Source organism: Moschus berezovskii, chromosome 22, assembly GCF_049115385.1.
Source record: "Moschus berezovskii isolate FMDL1 chromosome 22, NW_MosBer_1.0, whole genome shotgun sequence".
Taxonomy (NCBI): Eukaryota; Metazoa; Chordata; class Mammalia; order Artiodactyla; family Moschidae; genus Moschus; species Moschus berezovskii.
In genome coordinates, this window is record NC_142481.1 from 20,385,441 (window position 1) to 20,407,077 (window position 21,637).

General features: G+C 38.0%; 1 protein-coding gene across 2 annotated transcripts in view; it reads right to left on the reverse strand.

The window, feature by feature from the left end:
• Positions 1-4,180: 4,180 nt before the first annotated feature.
• The window catches only part of ZNF507 (zinc finger protein 507), a 43,601-nt gene continuing 26,144 nt past the window's right edge, over positions 4,181-21,637 (reverse strand). For both annotated transcript variants that reach the window (XM_055412356.2, XM_055412355.2), the window contains 2 exons: positions 8,935-9,069; positions 4,181-8,809 (listed from right to left, as the gene is read on the reverse strand). In XM_055412356.2, the coding sequence (XP_055268331.2) occupies positions 8,440-8,809; positions 8,935-9,069 (505 nt within the window). In that variant the 3' untranslated portion in view covers positions 4,181-8,439. The remainder of the gene's footprint in view (positions 8,810-8,934; positions 9,070-21,637) is intronic.

The following is a 21,637-nucleotide window of genomic DNA, read 5'->3' on the forward strand; positions in this document are numbered from 1 at the left end:
CTCTTTTCCTTCTGCCTTCAATCTCTCCCAGCATCAGGGGCTTTTCCAGCTGTTCACATCAGGTGACCAAAATACTGGAGCTTCAGCTTCAGCATCAGTCCTTCCAATGAGTATTCAGGGTTGATTTCCCTTAAGATTGACTGGTTTGATCTCCCTGCTGTCCAGGGGACTATCAGGAGTCTTCTCCAGCACCAGTTCTTCCGTGCTCTGCCTTCTTTATGGTCCAGCTCTCACAACTGTGTGTGACAACTGGGAAGACCACAGCCTTGACTATACGGACATCTGTCTGCAGAGTAACGTCTCTGCTTTTCAACACACTGTCTAAGTTTGTCATAGCTTTCTGCCGAGAAGCAATCGTTTTCTGATTTCATGGCTGTAGTCACCCTCCACAGTGATTTTAGAGCTCAAGAAGAGGAAATCTGTCACTACTTACACCTTTTCCCCTTCTATTTGCCATAGGGTTGCATGCCATGATCTTATTTCTAAGCCAACTTTTTCACTCTCCTTCTTCACCCTCATCAATAGGCTCTTTAGTTCCTCTTTGACTTCTGCCACTAGAGTGGTATCATCCGCGTATCTGAGGTTGTTGATGTTTCTCCTGCCTATCTTGACTCCAGCTTGTAACTCATCCAGGCTGACATTTCTCATGATGTATCCTTCCTCAAAACACAAACCAGTATGGTTCTTAGATTCCTCTCCAAGGCTCTAACAGGAAGCTTTGATATTATGATTTATAAGGGCATTTGATGCCTCCCTGTCCCCAACACACACACTGAATACTCAAACAATGATAGGAGCCACTGTTTGAGCTCACAGATGGCCAGACCCTTTATACCCATGGTTCCTGATCTTCACAGCAACTCTACAAGGTTTAAGTATCACTGTCTTACTGATGAAGAAACCAAGGCTCAAAAAAAGGTGGAAAGCCTTACTCAAGGTTACATAGCTTAGACTCAAGGACCATCCAGAACTGTCAGAACTTGACTCGGTATCTTACAGATGATCTCCTTTAGTCCATATAACTCTGAGGTCGGTATTATAACATCAGTTTGACATTTCAGAAAATAAAAGCAGTAAATGAACTTACAAGAGGTTAAAACAGGTAAAAGCAAACTCTATTTCGCACCAGCTAAGGTAGCAATACTCACTCTGTGTGCAGCCTAGTGGGCTGTCCAGGGACATATGACTGCTTCCCCATTAGGAAGATTCACACTTTTTTTTTTTCCTGTGATTACAAAGCAGGTTTTAAAAAGTGTCACACATAGGGGTTCAGGATGGAGGGGACATGTGTGCCTATGGCTGATTCATACTGATGTATGGCAAAAACCATCACAATATTGTAAAGTTAATTACCCTCCAATTAAAGTAAATAATGTGTCACACAGTGAACTGGAGCCTTTTTTATCAGCACTGGCACACAGAGAACAGGGCTGGCTCCAACTGGGCAGATCCTGAAGGGTTTTAACCTACAAGGTGACGCCCTGCATGGACTCGTCTCAGCGTCACGACCGTACCGTCTGCCTTCTCATGCTTCATATGGAGAAGGGCTTAGAAAATAAAGAACCTTGAAACCACTGGTTTCCCACAATTATTTATTATCTCCGCACAACTACTTTTTGTAGAATGTTAGCTGCAGAGGACCAGGAATAAGTACAGCTTAAGATTTGAACTGTATCCTGCTGTACTTTTTCTTAGAAGCCTGAAATAGAATTTTCTAACACCTTTTGTGGTTGGAAATACTGAATTTAAATAGGACTGCAGATACAACCATGTAGATTGACATGTCTATTTCCGTAAAATGCAGCCACCATATTGGTGAAGTATGGATACTAAAATTAATAAAATGACAAGTAGGAAATCCCCCACACCCAAATTTGGAGATATGCGCTGTAGTGACAATAAGCCTTTACATAACGTTAGGTACTAATAAAGGATCTGAAAAATGAGTTAACTTGTTTTATTTTGTTGAGGGCCTCTTCAGGTCACAATTTTCTGTTGTGTACATATTTAAGATGATATATTTCATTGATAACTAAACAGGGCTTCCCTGGTGGTCCAGTGGTTAAGAATCCGCCCGCGTGTGAGGTATATGGGTATGACACCTGGTCTGGGAAGATTCCACATGCTGCCAGGCAGCTAGGCCAGTGTCCCACACCTACTGAACCCCAAGCGCTCTATAGCCTCTGGTCCACAACAAGGGAAGCCCCCGCATGAGAAGCCTGCGCACCGCAACTCGAGAGTAGTCCCTGCTCGCTGCAACCGGAGAAAGCCCACGCGCAGCAACGAAGACCCAGCACAACCTAAACAAATATATACAGAAAGCTTTACAAAATAATTAAAGAACATGTTACTATTACTGATACCAGTGGCAATGACATGGATAATTATTCTTTTAACTTTTAAGAGGATAAAGCTGAGAAATTGAGGCTTACCTTGTGGTCCAGTCAGTAAAGAGTCTGCCTGCAATGCAGGAAACCCGGGTTTGATCCTTGAATCAGGAAGATCCTGTGGAGGAAGAAACGGCAATCCACTCCAGTATTCTTGCCTGGGAAATCCCATGGACAGAGGAGCTTGGTGGGCTATAGTCCATGGAGTCACAACAGCTGGACATGACTTAGCAACTAAACGACAAAGCTGAAAGTCAGAAAGATGAAAATAGTTGGATCTGACTGCATGGTTAAAGAATAAATAAAACTTCACCCACCTGTCTTGACCTTTTCAAACAACGGCCCCATGTGCCTCTGAATTGCCATGAGGCTATATGTCTTACATTCAGGTTTGCAAACTGTTCCAAATGGTTCCTTTACTATATTGGATTAAGTGACACAACTGGTGTAAATGTGGTTGAGTTAGAAAGCAAAACAGTACCAACATCTGATGATTTTTTTTCTATAATGGTAAGAATTTATATTAGACGCCTAAAATTAAACTTTAATTCAAAGGATGATCTACTATAATCAACTTTTTTTAAGGCAAACAATTTAAACAGGAATTACTCATACTGGAAAAATAATCAACAGATAAAAATCAATGTCATAGCACTTTATGCTTCAAATGAGAAAACTGGATACAGTATATTAATGTATCACCAGAAAAATGAGGGCCACAGTTCCCCAACACAACATACACACCTAGTGCTGCACATTTAGGACTCTGGAAATGGTTTAAGTATCTTAGTCATTTGGATTCTAAGATATAAACCAAAGCATACTACCTATTGTGTGGTGTGGCACCAGTTAAAAAGAGGAACGTCTCTAAGAATTTACAGGGCCAAGAATGTTTATTTTACATCTTTGCTGCTTGATACAGAAGAATCTATGTAGGTGAATACTGTGACTTTTTCTTAAATCTGCCAGTTTAATCAACAGTTCTACATCAAAGGCAACCACAGCGCACCTGACCTCAATCTGGTTTTAGGCTCAGAGAAGCTATTCATTATAGAGGTGTATCTGAGGCTCTTCTTTATATCCTGGATTATGCAAGTCAACTGGTCACCACGGTTGAGTGGATTAGCTGCCACAGTTACCTCCCACCACAGTTACATCACTGAAGGGGTGAAGTAGGGAGGGTAACATCAGCACCATAAGGTTGTCAGGAGGAAAAGGGTACTTTTTAAAGTGGCATTACTATTTAATTACGTTATTTTAAACAAATGATGTTTGGCTTTAAGTAGAGACGATGAAACACTTAGGTTGAAGTTGTAAATTATGGGTAGGGCTGTAGAAGAGGAAGACTATAAAAATTACAGAGGGAGAGATAATACAGTTATAAAACAGTGCTATATAATAAAGTTTTCTTTATAAGAAGCCTTTTTTCTTTCTCAGAGCTTTAAAGCACAGATCATACCACAGTTCTATGTCAGAGGTCAGCAAACTCTACCAAACGATTTACTATTAAACAGATCATAAGTAAGTTGGGTTCCATGGTGCATGTATTTTGTAACAACTATTAAGTGCTGCTGTTGTACCTCAAAATTAGCCGTATACAATATGCAAATGACTGGGTGTGGCTGTGTTCCAATAAAACTTTATTTTTACAAACATGGGTGTCAGGCCAGATTTCAAGCAAGAGCTGTCAGTTTACTAATCCCTCTTCTAAATCACCAAAGAAATACAATGTAAGCCACATATGCAATTTAAAATTTTATAGCAGCTACACAAAAAAAAATAAGCAGGTGAAATTCATTTTAATATTTTATTTAATCCAAAATATCCCAAATAGCATTTCAACAAGTAATCAATATAAAAAGCTATCAATGAGATACATTTAAAAAAATATGTCTTCAGAACTGTTGTATATTGTACACTTAGCATCCTAGTCATTACAAGTGCTCAGCAGCCACATGTGGCTGGTGGCTACCAAACTGCACCATATGTTCTGGATCTTCTATGCTGGGATTACTATAGCTATCTGGAGGCTGGCAACAGTGTTGGGATTTGGCTCTTGAAAAGATAGGGGATATAATTATGCTGCCTCTGGGACACAGGACAAGGGATTAAAGCTTTTGGGAAGAAATATGTGGCCTTGGACACTAGCAGTTGAGGTAGCCCATGATTCTAGGGCAATGTAACTAGACCAATGATACAGTCCGACTAGCTTCACTTGCCAATGCAATGAATCAATGCACACACAAAATGCTAACTGCTGTTAAGAGAGTTTAGCACTTAGACTGTATCAGAATTTAAAGCATATATGGATGTGGAAGATAGCTGTGTAGCAAGGAAAAAAAAACTTCAAAAATTAAATTGAATTTCTAAAAAGATTAAAACAATCTAAATGATTTTTCAGTTACCTCTGTCTAAAACAGTATAATGCTAGTCACCAATAGTTTAACATGTTACTAAGAGGCAATCATAACTCTTATTTTAAGCCTCAGGAAGTTCTTCATTATTTAAACCCAAATTTCTAAGTGATTAAATCAGTATTTCCAAATTAAGAATGGACATAACTTTTTGTTAATAAAACTTAGAGGCAAGTGTTTTTAACAAAAAATTTATTACCAAAATACAATATTAAAGTCAATACATGACAAACTCCTGTAAAGCAAAATAAATTATTCTAACATTGTACAGTATTTCCAAAGGTAGTTAAAGAAGCGCTAAGACCTTGCTTCACTGTTTATTGAACAGATAAACTGTTCTACCATGAACACAATCCTAGAGTTTTAGGCGTTAAGGCATGCAGCTTGATGTGCAGGATAATTTTACAAAATGCAAATCATCCTATTTTAATAAGATACAGTGTCAGAATTAACTGTAGTCTTTACATGTCAGTGTTTCGGAAATTTTCAGACTTTGGCTACAGAAGCAATGCCGTAGTGTTACACAATACTTATTTCTTAAAAAAATACATGTATTCATGTCCATGAATATCAAACTCAAATTTCTATTAAATATATTTTATAGAATATTACTTAGAGCACCTTGCTGTACAATAAAAAAAAGATTAAATAAGTGTCTATGAAAACTAAAAATATAGTAAGTCTCAATAGAGAAGCCTGCTTGTCTCTGTCAAGCCAAATACATTGCAGGAAGATACAATGTAAACATAGGTGCCCACCGCTTGCTTTGTGAGAAGAGACAAAAAAAAAATAGTAGCAAAGCCACCGATAGCTACCTCGAATAGAGAAAGATCTAGAATAAAGGCTTCAGTCAGTGTCACTACACTGCACTGGTTGGACTCAGAACTTGAAGTCGACAGGTCAACTGGAATCTAGGCATGGTACTGTTAGAACACTGGGGATACCAACCATATTCTGGATTACTAGAGAAAGAGAAAATGATAGAGCCCTGATAAAGTATTATTTCTAATGATCAGAATGCATAATCTTCCCCCTCCCCACCTTTGCCTTATCCAGTAAGTTTGTTTTAAAAACTATGTTCACTATCAAATCTTAGAATTTAAGTGTTCAGCATGGAAAACAAATAACTGAGTTTTGTAAAATAAAAGATCGAGTACCAGTAAATGTTATTCCTATATAAAGAGAATTCCTGCTGATTATTTTAATACCTATCTCTTCTAGAATTAAAATTGCATATTTAGTCTTCATCAGTACTTTTAGAAATACTCAATTGTTCTTGGTGGAGACAGTTAACTTAAGGCTTGTCACAAAACTGTAATGGGAAAATACAGAACATTTTTGGTATAGGATTCCTCCTACAGGCCAGGAAAAAGTTTTTGGAGATATTTTAGGCTAGAGTCAGATGAATATTTAAAGACTTTTGAACTTCTGGGTTAATTTTTTCCCATGAGCTAGGGAAATTTTAAATTTGTGATTCCAAATGGAAAATTTAAGTAACAACCAATGGAAATGGTTTAAGGAAATGAAGAAAGTTAATTCAAAAATTCATTGTTGAAATTTTGGGAATGTTTTTCAGTTATCAGTATTTTCCAAATGATTATATAAAATTAAAGCCAAGGAAAATTTATGAAACAAAAAAATTCTTCTAAGGTTGTCAGTTTTCAGAATAATAGATTTTTATAAAGAAACACTGAGCCAGAGCCACCAGTAATGAAAAAACTGAGTGAAAACAATATAGTAATGATGGAACCATTTAAAATATTTCATTTGAATTTGAAATAAAATTTCACTGTGCTTTAATCCTGAAAAGAGGAGAAAATGAGAAAACCCATTGTATGGGGTCTTGGGTAATACAGTTTAGTATACATGAATTCATCTTCTCTTTTAAAAACCAGATATCAGAAATGGATTAACTTTGACAAATAAATTAGAGCTACCTAAAGAGCTGCAAAGTTACAATCAATTCTGTTTGTTCAAATATCACCATCAAATGAGATTAAAAAAAAAAAATCCGATAATATTTCAAGTGCCTGGCCCCACGTAAGTAGTTACTAATGCTATCTGAAAAATGTTAATTCATTCGACTCATACCTGGACTTTGGGAAGAGAATTCTTTCCTAAAATGTGTCAGTAGAGTATCCTATTCAAAAAATTCTGTTTCCATGTTTTCTAAGCCTATGAGAGTCACAGCCTTAGCTCTAGAGGATGAAAAGTCAAGTTCAGAAAGAGCACCATGAAGATGGCGCACTGCACGGTGCACCGGCTGCGTTTTGATTTGCAGGCAGAACTGACATTAACAGAACAATGCATACAGAAATGATCAGGACCACAAAAGCAAAACAAAAAGCTCTGTTCTCTTTACCCTGAAATATGCTGTAATACAAACTGCGTAACTAGTGAGATTTCATCTATCTGATGGTGAGTTTTCACTGGCTTCCCATGTGTCCTGCTGCACACCAAAAAAAAGCAATTTCCTGGATAGAAGAAACCCAAATGTTTTTTGTTATTAAAAATTTTAGAAACACTCTGAATTTTTACTATATTTTAGCCACATTTGGTTATACTTCATAAGCTAAGTATAACTAAATAAAAAACTAAAGGAAATAAAATTTCAATAGTAGTACTCATTTGAAGGGGGTTCTGAATTTCATCCCACTTCCCCTAAATGATTTTAACAGTTTAAACTATTCTGAAGGTCTCATGGCTAGATGCAGTTTCCTACTTTGTTGTTTTAACAGACTTTTTTAGATAACAAGCTTGGTCTAGTTTTCTAGAAGAGTAGATTAGAAGGCCTATATGTAACTATTGAGAAAACTGGGGTTTCTATCAACACTCTGAAAAGAATCTCTGAGAAGTGCACTGTGCTCAACTAGTCACCATTTTTATGAACTTTGAGTTTTGACTTGAGGTTGGCAGGAATTCACCTTTCTCCTCTTTTGCTCACAAGACATTCACTGTAAATTTAAGACAATAATTTACTTTGTAAATGGTTACTTCTAGTCTAGATTTGGATTTAGAGATCTCTTTTCTTTCTAAAGAGTAAAGTATTAATAATATATCTCAGGTTGAGTGTAGATTTATTCCTATCAATCTGGCGAAAGATTTAGATTGATCATCTCAAAGCCTGTAATAATCTTTTTTTTCTTGTTGATACCAAAAAACCTTCAGACACTTGCCTCCCATTTCTCACAAGAGGCCTGTCATTCATGTCAAAATTGAGAATAAAGAAAACTGAGGTCTGCTTAAGACTGTGACACTTTAGTAACAGTACGTTTTGGAATAGTTCCTGAAAAGCCCCTTCTTAACTCTTTTGCTTGCATTTCTACACTATAATAAGCTTTTAATAATAAATACAATCAAACTAAGAGGTAACAGAAGGTTATTGTAAGGTTATATCTTTGCTGCCTCCTCAGCCCACTTCCCCTCATTCAAAATGCTTAAATATTATCACCTCTTATCTATTTGGAATTTCTTTTATTACATTACAAAATTTGGTTCCAAAGTACCATCTGTCATTTCCTCAAGAATCACACCAACTATTTCTTCTGTGTCTAGTAAGTTACTGGACAGCACAAAGGGCAAACTGCAGTTTAAAGGATTCTTCTTCGGCTGGTTTCCTCTTTGGATAACAATTCCATCTAATTTGTGTTTAGAGTTGTGTTGTGGTCCTTGTTTAGGATGATGTTTACAATTTCACCCTCATGCTCTTTCATATGATCCAAGAGATTCTCTTTGCTGGTAGACTCAAAACCACATATACAACAACAGAAGAGTAAAACGCAATACTCCACGCCAGGAGGGGCCAGACTGGAGTTTTTTTCTAAACTGCATGAGGTATTACTTGCAGGGCTTAGCTTCTCATTCTCGTTGGGACCTTTGACTTCATTGGGAGCTTGGGGAATCAGCTCTGAGGATGACACCAAATTTTCTGAACTTCCAGAAGTGAGAGAATCAGCTCTTTCTTCACTGCTGTTTAATACTGTCTTTCCAGAGGATTTTCCCCGAATCCTTAAAACAAAACACATCAAATAGAGTTGGTTATAAGGCAGACTAGTAGATTTAACTCTAACTTAACAGAAAATGTATATATATATCACAGTAATTTATTTATATATAATAGTAAGATCAAATACCTGCCGCTTTGTGAAATTGCATCATTAATAGCCTTGTTTACTTGTTCGTAGTTGTAATTTTGGTCACTGGCATGCTTCCACATGTGAGACTTCAAAGAAGGAGGATGGCTGCACACATACCCACACAATGAGCATCTGAAAAACCAAGATGAAGGAAATGAGATGATCCCACGATTTTGTAACAACTGTTAAATTTGTTCACCTGAGGACTTATTAGATATCACATTTCACTGAATCTAAGATGTCACTGATTATAAGAGACATATTGATATCAGAGGCTAAAATGTGCTAGTGCGGATCTCAGAATCAATGAAATAAAAGTATTTTACATTATAAAGAAATTACAAGAATCAGGACAAACATCCCAAATTACTTTAGCTATTACAGTATTTGCAAAGATTTTTAATACACTAACATGCGAAATCTTTGCACTAAATTATTTAACCATACACATACACAAATACACAAAATCAATTCTCCATACCACTTTATTTCTTAAGAAAACAAAAAGCAATTAAATAATTTTCAACATTAACTCTGTTTACTTATAAGTTCACAGAAAATGTAAGTAGTAGTCCTGAAATGCTTCAACAATGTAGATTTCATAAATAAAACAGATAAAGTTTCTAGTCCAAGTAACAATTGTTTGACATAATTGGGCACATTCATTAAAATCTGAACTGCATAAACTACTTAAAAAAATTAACAGATTATTTTTAGAGCATGCTTATGTTTATCCTCTTTTCCCTCTGTACCCAATTCCTCCTATCATTAACATCTTGCATCAGTATGGAATATTTGTTACAACTGATGAACCAATATTGATACATTATTATTAACTGGGGCTTCCCTGGTGGCTCAGAGGTTAAAGCGTCTGCCTCCAACGCAGGAGACCCAGGTTCGATCCTTGGGTCAGGAAGATCCCCTGGAGAAAGAAATGGTGACCCACTCCAGTACTCTTGCCTGGAAAATCCCATGGACGGAGAAGCCTGGTAGGCTACAGTCCACGGGGTCACAAAGAGTCAGACACGACTGAGCTACTTCACTTCACTTCACAGTTTATATTAGGGCTCACTATGTTGTCCAGTTCTATGTATTTTGATAAATGCATAATGCCATGAATCCATCATAATATCATGCTGAGTAATTTCCCAACCGTAAACATCCTCTGGCTCTCCACCTGCTTATCCCTCCCATCCCCTAACCACTGGCAGTCACCAATCCTTTTATTGTCTCCACAGTTCTGCCTTTTCTAGAATGCTGCATATTTGGAATCATACTGTATCCAGCCTCTTCAGACTAGTTTCTCTCCCTTAGCCATTTGCATGTAAGTTCTTCCATGTCTTTTCAGAGCTTGTTACTGTTTTCTATTTGTTGTTTTTGTTCTTTTCTTCTACTCTTTTTCTGCCTTTTGTGGTTTTCACTGAGCATACTATATGATTCAATTTTTCTCCTTTCTTAGCATGTCAGTTATACTTATTTTTTTTACTTTATATTATTGGTTTCCCTAGTGTTTGGCAAATACATTTACAGCTAATCCAAATCCACCTTCAAGTAACACTATACTGGCTTCATGGATAGCTTGGGTACATTATGATAAAATAAAGACATCTAGTTGCTCCCAAGTTTTGTCAATTATGAATAAAGCTTCGATTAAACATTCATGTGCAGGGTTTTCTGTGAATATAAGTTTTCATCATTTGTGTAAATACTTAAGAGCAGAATGTTTATCTTTTTAGGAAACTGCAAACATACTTTTAAAAAGTCATTTTTATTTAAATACTTAATCACCAATCTAACATATCAGGTAACTTATCTGAACTCTTCACCACAACAACAAGAGAGTCAGCAGAGGTGTAAAAGAACAACTTTGAGACATGCCAGAGCATTTTGTCTTAACAAGGTCTGCTTATCTAACAGAGCCTTAACCTACTGGAGTTTTATCAGAGCATAACTGACCTGAGGGAAAGAAATACACAACTCCAGGCCACTCCAGCGATCTTGTCAACCAGGGGCTGGGGAGGGAGGGGACTGAGAAGTACAGTTCACAGCCCAGAGGCACAGGCTCACTAAAAAACTGAGACCTAGTCATGGACTACAGAACATTTTCCCTCCCTTTACTTTTAACCATCACATTTCTAAAGTCCTACTGACAGCAGAGCCTTTTACCCAGGACATCATCCCCGATTATCAAGAAAAAATTATAAGACATACTAAAAGGCAAAAACCAAAGTTGAAGAGACAGAGCAAGCACAGGAACAAGAGTTAGATATAGAAGGATGTTGGAATTATTAGACTGCTGATTTAAAACAACTATGATTAATAATTCTAAGAGATCCAATGAATAAAATACATAGCATGGGAAAACAGATAAGTAACAAAGCAGAAAGATGGAAATTCCAAAAAAGAACCAAAAAGAAATCAAAGAGATCAGAACCCTAAAAAAAAATGAGATAAAAAAAATAGATAACAGAAATGAGGAGTCCTATAATGGGCTTATCAGTGGATTGGATACACCTGAGGAAAGAATCTCTGAGCCTGAGGATATCACAACAGATAGAAACCTCCAAACCAAAAAGCAAAATAAATAAATTAATTAAAAAAAGAAAGGACTGGGAAAAACAGAACAGAATATACAACTACAAAAGGTGTAATCTATGTGTAATGGGAATACTAGAAGAGAGAAAGGAACAGAAGAAATTTATTTTAAACAATGACTGAGAAGTTCCCTAAATTAACATCAGATATCAAACCATAGATACAAGCCTCTCAGAGAACACCAAACAGGATAAATGGCAGAAAGACTACATGTAAGCCTATCAGTTTTGAACTACAGAAAATAAAAGAAAAAGAAAAAAGGAGCCAGAGGGAAAGATAAGCAAAGAATTAAATCAAACTTCTCAGAAACAATGCAAGAAAGTAGAGTGAACTATTCAAAGTGCTGAGAGAAAAATCAACCAACGTAGAGTTCTGTACCAGCAAACTTACTCTTCAAAGCTGAGCAGGAATAAAGACTTTCTCCAACAAAGTTGAAGTAATCTGTTGCTGGTAAATCTGTCTTGCAAGAAAGGTTAAAGAAGTTCTTTAGAAAGAAGGAAAATGATCAAGTTCAGAAATGTGGATCTACACAAAGAAAGGAAAAACATCAGATAAGGCATGTTGCTGCTGTTGTTTAGTTGCTAAGTTGAGTCTGAATTTTTGCCACACCATGAACTGTAGCCTGCCAGGCTCCTCTGTACACGAAATTCCTTAGGCAAGAATACTGGAGGGGGTTGCCATTGCTCCCTCCTGGGGATCTTCCTGATCCAGGGATCAAACCAGTGTTTCATGCATAGGCAGGAGGATTCTTTACCAGTGAGCCACCAGGAAAGTCCCAGACAAGGTGTAAGAGAGGGTAAAATAAAAGTTTTTAATTTTAATTGATCTGAGAGAGAACAGTTTGTTTAAAATAATAATAGCAACAATATATTCGATTACGTATGCTTATGTATGTATGCACACAGGTGCGTGCGCGCACACACACACACTATGTATAAGTGAACGAAAGAAGGAATGGAGGTAATGGAACAGAAGAATTAGGTTATTTTATTTTAATGTACCTGGGATACCCATGAAGCTAGTAATGTTACTTGAGGGTGGATTTGGGTTATGTGTATGCCAAACCCTAGGAATCCATTAATGAAAAGTAAAAAAAAGTAAGTACAACTGATATGCTAAGAAAGGAGAGAAAATGGAATCACATAACATGCCCAGTGAAAACCACAAAAGGCAGAAAAAGAGTAAAAGAAAAAAAATAGAACAAGCGCAGCAAAAAGAAAACGGTAACAAATATGCAGCTAAGAATTCAACTATTATCAATCATCATTTAAACGTCAGTGGTCTAAATACACCAATTAAAAGACGGAGATTGGGACTTTCCTAGTGGCTCAGGGGATAAGAATCACCTGCCAATGCAGAGGACAAGGGTTCAATCCCTGTTCTGAGAAGAGACTCCACTGCAATGAGAAGCCCACACAACACAATGAAGAGCAGCGTCCACTTGCTGCAACTAGAGAAAGCCTGCATGCAGTCCCAGTGCAGAGCCCAGCGAAGACCCAGCACAACTAAAAGTAAAGAAAAAGACAGATTGTCAGGTTGGATCAAAAACAAGACCCAACTATATGCTGTCTATAAGAAACTCACTTTATAAAGACACAAATCAAATGGATAAAGAATGTCTAGAGTAAACCTACAGGTAACATCATACTTAATAAGAAACTAAAAGCTTTCCTGATAAGTTTAAGAACAAAGCACAGATGTCTTGTCTCACCATGCCTTTTCAACATCATAACTGAAGTCCTAGTTAATGCAATACATATGTGTGTGTGTATACACGCACACACAGTTTGTTCAAGTATCATCTGATTGTCTACACAGAAATCTTAAAGCATATACCAAAAACTCCTAGAACTAACAAGTAATTATCTAAAGATTACAAGACACAAAGTTAATATAAAAAAAAGTCAACTGCTTTCCTATATTCCAGCCATAAACAAGCAGTATTTGAAATTAAGAACATTTAATCCCACTTACATTAGCAGTACTGAAAACAAAATACCTAGGTATAAAACTAACAAAATACATACAGGGTCTATCTTTATGAAGAAAACTACAAAACTCTGATAAATCAAAGAGTTATAAATGTACAGTGTCTACGTTCATGGATAGGAAGACTCAATACTGTCAAGATGTTAATTCTTCCCAACTTGATCTACAGATTCAATACTGTTCCAATAAAAACCCCAGCAAGTTATTTTGTGGATATTGACAAACTGATTCTAAAGTTTACATGGAAGGCAAAAGATCCAGAAGAGCCAACATAATATGGAAGGAGAAGGACAAAGTTGGGAGTGTGACACCACACATCCATGGAATCAATAAAAGGTCTGAGTCACTGAGGGGGAATAAATAAGTGGGATTCAGCCGATTTTTTTAGAGCAGTGAAACTACTCTGTATGATACTGTAATGGTAGACACATGACATTGTAAATTTGCTTAAATGCACAGAGTGTGCAGTATCAAGAGTGAACCCAAATATAAACTACAGACAGGTTTACAATGATGGGTCAACACTGGCTCATCAATTCTCACAAATGTACTACTCTGGTGGGGAATGCTGATCATGGCGGAAGTTATGAATGTGTGGGGCACAGAGTATATGGGAAATCTCTGCTTGATACTGCAGTGAACCTAAACTGTCTCTAAAAATTAACCTATTAAAAATAAACTGACAGTGGGGCTTCCCTGACGGTCCAGTGATTAAAACTCTGCATTTGCACTGCAGGGGGCATCAGTTCAGTTCAGTCGCTCGGTCACGTCCGACTCTTTGCAACCCTATGAACCACAGCATACCAGGCCTCCCTGTCCATAACCAACTCCCAGAGTGCACCCAAACCCACGTCCATTGAGTCGGTGACGCCATCCAACCATCTCATCCTCTGTCGTCCCCTTCTCCTCCTGCCCTAAATCTTTCCCAGCATCAGGGTCTTTTCAAATGAGTCAGCTCTTCGCATCAGGTGGCCAAAGTATTGGAGTTTCAGCTTCAACATCAGTCCTACCAATGAACACCCAGGACTATCTCCTTTAGGATGGACTGGTTGGATCCCCGTGCAGTCCACGGGACTCTCAAGAGTCTTCTCCAACACCACAGTTCATCAATTCTTCTGCACTCAGCTTTCTTTATAGTCCAACTCTCACATCCATACATGACCACTGGAAAAACCATAGCCTTGACTAGACGGACCTTGGTTGGCAAAGTAATGTCTCTGCTGTCTAATATGCTATCTAGGTTGGTCATAACTTTCCTTCCAAGGAGTAAGCGTCTTTTAATTTCATGGCTGCAATCAGCATCTGCAGTGATTTTGGAGCCCCCCAAAATAAAGTCTGACACTGTTTCCACTGTTTCCCCATCTATTTGCGATGAAGTAATGGGACCAGGGGCTTCCCTGGTGGTTCAGAGGTTAATGCGTCTGCCTCCAATGCGGGAGACCCGGGTTCGATCCCTGAGTCGGGAAGATCCCCTGGAGAAGGAAACGTTAACCCACTCCAGTATTCTTGCCTGGAGAATTCCATGGACGGAGAAGCCTGGTTAGGCTACAGTTCACGGGGTCGCAGAGAGTCGGACATGACTGAGCGAGGGAACAGAACGGAATGGGACCAGATGCCATGATCTTAGTTTTCTGAATGTTGAGCTTTAAGCCAACTTTTTCCCTCTCCTCTTTCACTTTCATTAAAAGGCTCTTTAGTTCCTCTTTGCTTTCTGCCATAAGGGTGGTGTCATCTGCATATCTGAGGTTATTGATATTTCTCCCTGCAATCTTGATTCCAGCTTGTGCTTCTTCCAGCCCAGCGTTTCTCATGATGTACTCTGCAGGGTGACAGCCTTGACGTACTCCTTTTCCTATTTGGAACCAGTCTGTTGTTCTATGTCCAGTTCTAACTGTTGACTCCTGACCTGCATACAGGTTACTCAAGAGGCAGTTCAGGTGGTCTGGTATTCCCATCTCTTTCAGAATTTTCTACAGTTTATTGTGATCCACACTGTGAAAGGCTTTGGCACAGTCAATAAAGCAGAAATGATGAGATATTAATTTTTTTCCCTAAAGGCCTACTATTCCACTGACTAAAGTCAGTAGACTAGCCAGCTTCTTTGTATTTAACTTAGCTTGTACCTTTAAAGTTCCAGAGACCTTTATATAAGTTTTTCAAAATATGAAAAGCTTTTATAAAAAGAATATACATGTATACATGGCATTATTAAAATAATATTACTATTATTCTTTTAATCTACTATAGAAGTCTGTTTTCCAGCATTTTATTCAGTATACCTGCGTTGATAGTCCTAAGTGAGACTGGTGTATAGTTTTCTTTCTGTTGCCCTTGCCAAATTTTACTATCAATATTATTCTAATTTGATAAAAATACTTTGAAAGCCTTTTTATTTATAAAGGCTTTATATTAAAGAAAAAAGAAAGAAACTTTTATAAAAACATGAAGGGCTTCCCAGGTGGCGCTAGTGGTAAAGAGCCTGCCTTCCAATGCAGAAGACATGAGATGCAGGTTCAATCCCTGGGTCAGGAAGAATCTCTGGAGGAGGGCATGGCAACCCACTCCAGTATTCTTGCCTAGAGAATCCCATGGACAGAGGAAACTGGAGGGCTATAGTCCACAGGGTCTCTCAAGAGACAGACAAAACTGAGGCGACTTAGCAGGCATGTTCTTCATGGGAGGCTTATTTTAGGAACACAGAGAATTTAATATTAGAAAATACATTATAATAAATCACTATTTGAAAGGATCAGAAAGAGACAAGTCACTTTCACTGATGCTACTGAAACTTAATCCAAAGAAATTCAATATCCATATTTAGAAAAATTTTTATTATGGACAACTGAAGCAAAAACTAAAGAAGGAAAGTATAATGAATCTCCACTTCTCAACTCCAGTAACTACTGACATTTTGCTAGTCTTGTTTCATGTATTCCCTCAAATTTTCCTAAATTTCTGCAGAAATGTTTTATTGTAATGAGGATCCAAATAGGATCTATACAGTTATCCCTGGGTATATATATGCAGGGACCTGGTTCTAGGACCTCCCATAGGTACAGAAATCTGAGATGCTCAAGTTGCTCATGTGAAATGGTATATATAGTACTACACTGCATTTGGTTGGCATATATCTTGAACTCTTTTAATATGTAATAATTCTTTCTTTTCCCCATCCCCCTCATGCCATTCGTATGTGGAAGAATCCAGGTCATTTGCCTCCTAGAATATTTCACAAGCTGTACTGGTTACTGTTAGTTTCATGTTTCTATACTCCCCACATCTGTTTTTTTTTTTTTTTTGGTAAGCGGTAGTGAGAGATCTAGAAAAGGGTTTCTAAACCTTAGCACTCGACATCTGGGCTAGACGACTCTTTACTGTGGGGGCTGCTCTGAGCATTGCGGGATGGTTTCAGCAGCATCACTTTCCTCCACCCACTAGGTGCTACTAGCGTCTTCTCTCCATCTTGTGACAACCAGCATCTCCAGACACTGCCAAATGTCTCATCTGGGAACTACTGACGTAGAGGTTTTATCAGATTCAGGGTTAGATTTTTCCATTTCTGTTCTTTTTCAAACATAGCTTCATGGGTACAGCTGTGTTCCCTACCACATTTTAGGAGGCACTTGAATCAGGCTGATAACACCTGAACCCAATTAACACTCAATAAAATTTCTCACCAATATATGCTAGGCAAATAATGCTTCAGTATGAAACAATATATCTACCTGAACCCCAAAACTAGCATAAAGCTTAAAATGGAAACATCAGGAGCATTCCCATGAAGCCCAAGAACAAAAGAAGGATGGTCACTATTCCCACGGTTATTGAGAAGTGTGGAGGTGCTTTGTTGCTGTTCAGTCACTCAGTCATGTGACTCTTTGTGACCCCACGGACTGCAGCACGCCAGGCGTCCCTGTCCTTCACAATCTCCGGGAGTTTGCGCAAACTCATGTCCATTGAGTCGATGATGCCATATAATCATTTCATCCTCTGTCGGCCCCTTCTCCTCTTGCCTTCAATCTTTCCCATCATCAGGGTCTTTTCCAATAAGTCAGTTCTTCACATCAGGTGGTCAAAGTATTGGAGATTCAGCTTCAGCATCAGTCTTTCCAATAGAATATTCAGGGTTGATTTTCTTTAGGATGGACTGGTTTGATCTCCTTGCTGTTCAAGGAACGCTCTAAAGTCTTTTCCAGCACCATGGTTGGAAAGCATCAATTCTTTGGCACTCAGCCTTCTTTATGGTCCAAATCTCACATCCGTATATGACTACTGGAGAAACCATAGCTTTGCCTATACGGACTCTGGTGGGCAAAGTGACATCTCTACTTTTCAATATGCTGTTAAGGTTTGTCATAGTTTTTCTTCTACTCAGCAAGTGTCTTTTAATTTCATGGCTGCAGTCACTGTCCACAGTGATTCTGGAGCCCAAGAAAATAGTCTGTCACTGTTTCCATCTTTCTCCCTTCTATTTGCCATGAAGTGATGGGACCAGAAGCCATGATCTTAAGTTTTTTGAAAGCTGAATTCTAAGCCATCTATTCACTCTCCTCTTTCACCTTCATCAAGAGGCTCTTCAGTTCCTCTTTGTTTTTTGCCATTAGTGTGATGTCATCTGCATAACTGAAGTTATTGATATTTCTCCTGGAAATCTTGATTCCAGCTTGTGCTTCATCCAGCCGGGCATTTCACATGATGTACTCTGCATATAAGTTAAATAAGCAGGGTGACAATACACATCCTTGACATACTCCTTTCCCAATTTTGAACCAGTCCGTTGTCTCATGTCTGGTTCTAACCGTTGCTTCTTGACCTGCATACAGGTTTCTCCGGAGAGAGATAAGCTGGCCCGGTATTCCCAACTCTTGAAGAATTTTCCGCAGCTTGTTGTGATCCACATAGTCTATGAAGCAGAAGTAGATATTTTTCTGGAATTCCCTTGCTTTTTCTATGATTCAACGGATGTTGGCAATTTGATCTCTGGTTACTCTGCCTCTTCCAGCTTGTACATCTGGAAGATCTCAGTGCTGACATATTGAGTGCAGCACTTTAACAGCATTATCTTTTAGGATTTAAAATAGCTTAGCTGGAATTCCATCACCTCCACTAGCTTTGTTCATAGTAATGCTTCCTAGGGCCCACTTGACTTCACACTCCAGGATGTCTGGCTCTAGGTGAGTGATAACACCATCATGATTATCTGGGTCATTAAGACCTTTTTTGTACAGTTATGTGTGCTCTTGCCACCTCTTCTTTATCTCTTCTTCTTTAGGTTCATACCATTCCTGTCCTTTATTGTGTCCATCTTTGTAAGAAATGTTTCCTTGATATTTATAATTTTCGTGAAGAGATTTCTAGTCTTTCCCATTCTATTGTTTCCTTCTATTTCTTTGCATTGTTCACTTAAGAAGGCTTTCTTATCTCTCCTTGATATTCTTTGGAACTCTGCATACAAACGGGTTTATCTTTCCTTTATTCCTTTGCATTTTGCTTCTCTTCCTCAGCTATTTGTAAGACAACCATCTTGCCTTCTTGCGTTTCTTTTTTTTGGTAATGGCTTTGGTCACCACCTCCTGTACAATGTTACGAACCTCTGTCGATAGTTCTTCAGGCACTCTATCAGATCTAATCCCTTGAATCTATTTGTCACTTCCACTGTATAATCGTCAGGGATATGATTTAGGTTATACCTGAATGGTCTAGTGGTTTTCCCTACTTTCTTTAAGTCTGAATTTGGCAATAAGGGGTTTATCATCTGAGCCACAGTCAGCTCCTGGTCTTGTTTTTGCTGATTGTATAGAGCTTCTCCATCTTCAGCTGCAAAGAATATAACCAATCTGATTTCGGTATTGACCATCTGGTGATGTTCATGTATAGAGTTGTCTCTTGTGTTGTTGGACGAGGGTGTTTGCTTTGACCAGTGTGTTCTCTTGGCAAAACTCTGTTAATTTTTGCCTGCTTCATTTTGTACTCCAAGGCCAAACTTGCCTATTACTCTAGGTATTCCTTGACTTCCTACTTTTGCATTCCAGTCCTCTATGATGCAAAGGACATCTTTTTTTGGTGTTAGTTCTAGAAGGCCTTGTAGGTCTTTATAGAACTGTTCAACTTCATCTTCTTTGGCATTAGTGGTTGGGGCATAGACTTGGATCACTGTGATACTGAATGATCGGCTTTGGAAACAAACTGAAATCATTCTGTTGTTTTTGAGATTGCACCCAGGTACTGCATTTCGGACTCTTTGGTTGACTATGAGGACTGCTCCATTTCTTCTAAGGGATTCCTGCCCATAATAATAGATAAAATGGTCATCTGAATTAAATTTGCCCATTTCCGTCCAATTTATTTCACTGATTCCTAAGATGTCGATATTCACTCTTTCCATCTCCTGTTTGACCACTTCCAATTTACCTTGATTGATGGACCTAACATTCCAGGAATACTGCGATATTGTTCTTTATAGCATCTGACTTTCCTTTCAGTTACTAGTCAGTACAATTAGATAAAAGAAAGAATATGTGTAAATATCATAAAGGCAAGGTTGAGAAAAGTATTTGCAGATAATACAATTATGAACCTGGCAATCCAACAGGAATTAAAAACTTTTACAAATAATAAGATAATTCAATAAGTGTATAAAGCTAACATGCTGTATGCATCAATAGTGTCCCCACATAACAATACTGAAAACTAGGAAAGGAACCAAGTTATAAGAGCAACAGAAAAAAAAAAAGGAATAAGCCTAGCAACAAGTGTGTGTGCAGGCAGTCCTTGCCCTATAATATTTCTGATATGAATGGAGTTTGGTTACTATGGCATGGTTAGATAAGTCTCCTAACAACACTGTCCAAATTTCAAAGTATTATTAACTGTGAGCAACTGTTGTGTACAAACTTCACCAAGAGCTCTTTGGCCCACTCTGAAAACAATAAAACAAAATATAATCAGTGACTAATTTATGTCATTTCTTTCAAAGTCTGTCAGTGATTAGTCAGTCGCGTCTATTAATTTAGTCACAGACAGCAAAGTGTGTCATGTTGCCTCCTTGTATCCCAGTGATAAATTCATGTAACAATTTACAAAAATGGATGATGCAAAAAGAGAACTGGCCAACAAAATGGAAAAACACACAGCAAGAAACCCAAAAGTGGTAATGCTGGAAGTGAAATTAGACACAAATGTAAATGGAGTTAGAGAACAAACAGCCGACCAGAGGAAAGCTGATGCTGCCACTGCTGAAGCAGCTCTGGGTATGCAGCCAGAGGATCTCCATGACATAAGGAAAGCTGTTCCCAGGGAAAGTTACGCCAGTGAAAAACTTCACATAACAGAAACTCTTGGAGATGTTTCATGACATTTAAAGAGCAAAGGATAAAATGTTCAAAGTTGATCCCTACTTAGAAAGGAGTATGGTCATTGGAGAGGGCACAGAAAAACTGCTCACCCTGTGCTGCAAGGTATACAGTGAGAACACAAGCACCATGCAAACTATTCTTGAGAAGGTTCTTGTGAAGAAATCAAACACTCATTTTCAGTGTTTCTAAGGTTTAAGCTACAGTGTACTAAGCTAATATTACTTTTAGTATTTTTCATTTCCTTATACATCTGTAACAGTAAAAGCGCTTTTAATTTTTAATTTATAATAGAACAATTGTAGTTTTCACCATTAATTAAGTTAGATTTGCATAATTTCAGCTTGCCAATCATTTTTATGGTCCCATTCCCTTGTGGCTCAGCGGGTAAAGAATCTGCCTACAATACAAGAGACCTGGGTTCAATCCCTGGGTTGGGAAGATCCCCTGGAGAAGGGAAAGGCTACCCACTCCAGTATTCTGGCCTGGAGAATTCCATGGACTGTATAGCCCATGGGGTTGCAAAGAGTTGGACATGACTGAGCGACTTTCACTTTCACTATTGCACAAACTGAGAACTATCTGTATACTTAATGCATACATATATGTATGCACGGATATATACACATACAAAACAAGAAACGTTCACAATAATATATATGGAGAAAACTCTGCACGCTTATGAGGGACAACAGATGACTTGAAAAAAATGGAAAAGCCCAAAGCTTGTTTGTATAAAGTTGTCAATTCTTTCTAAATTAATC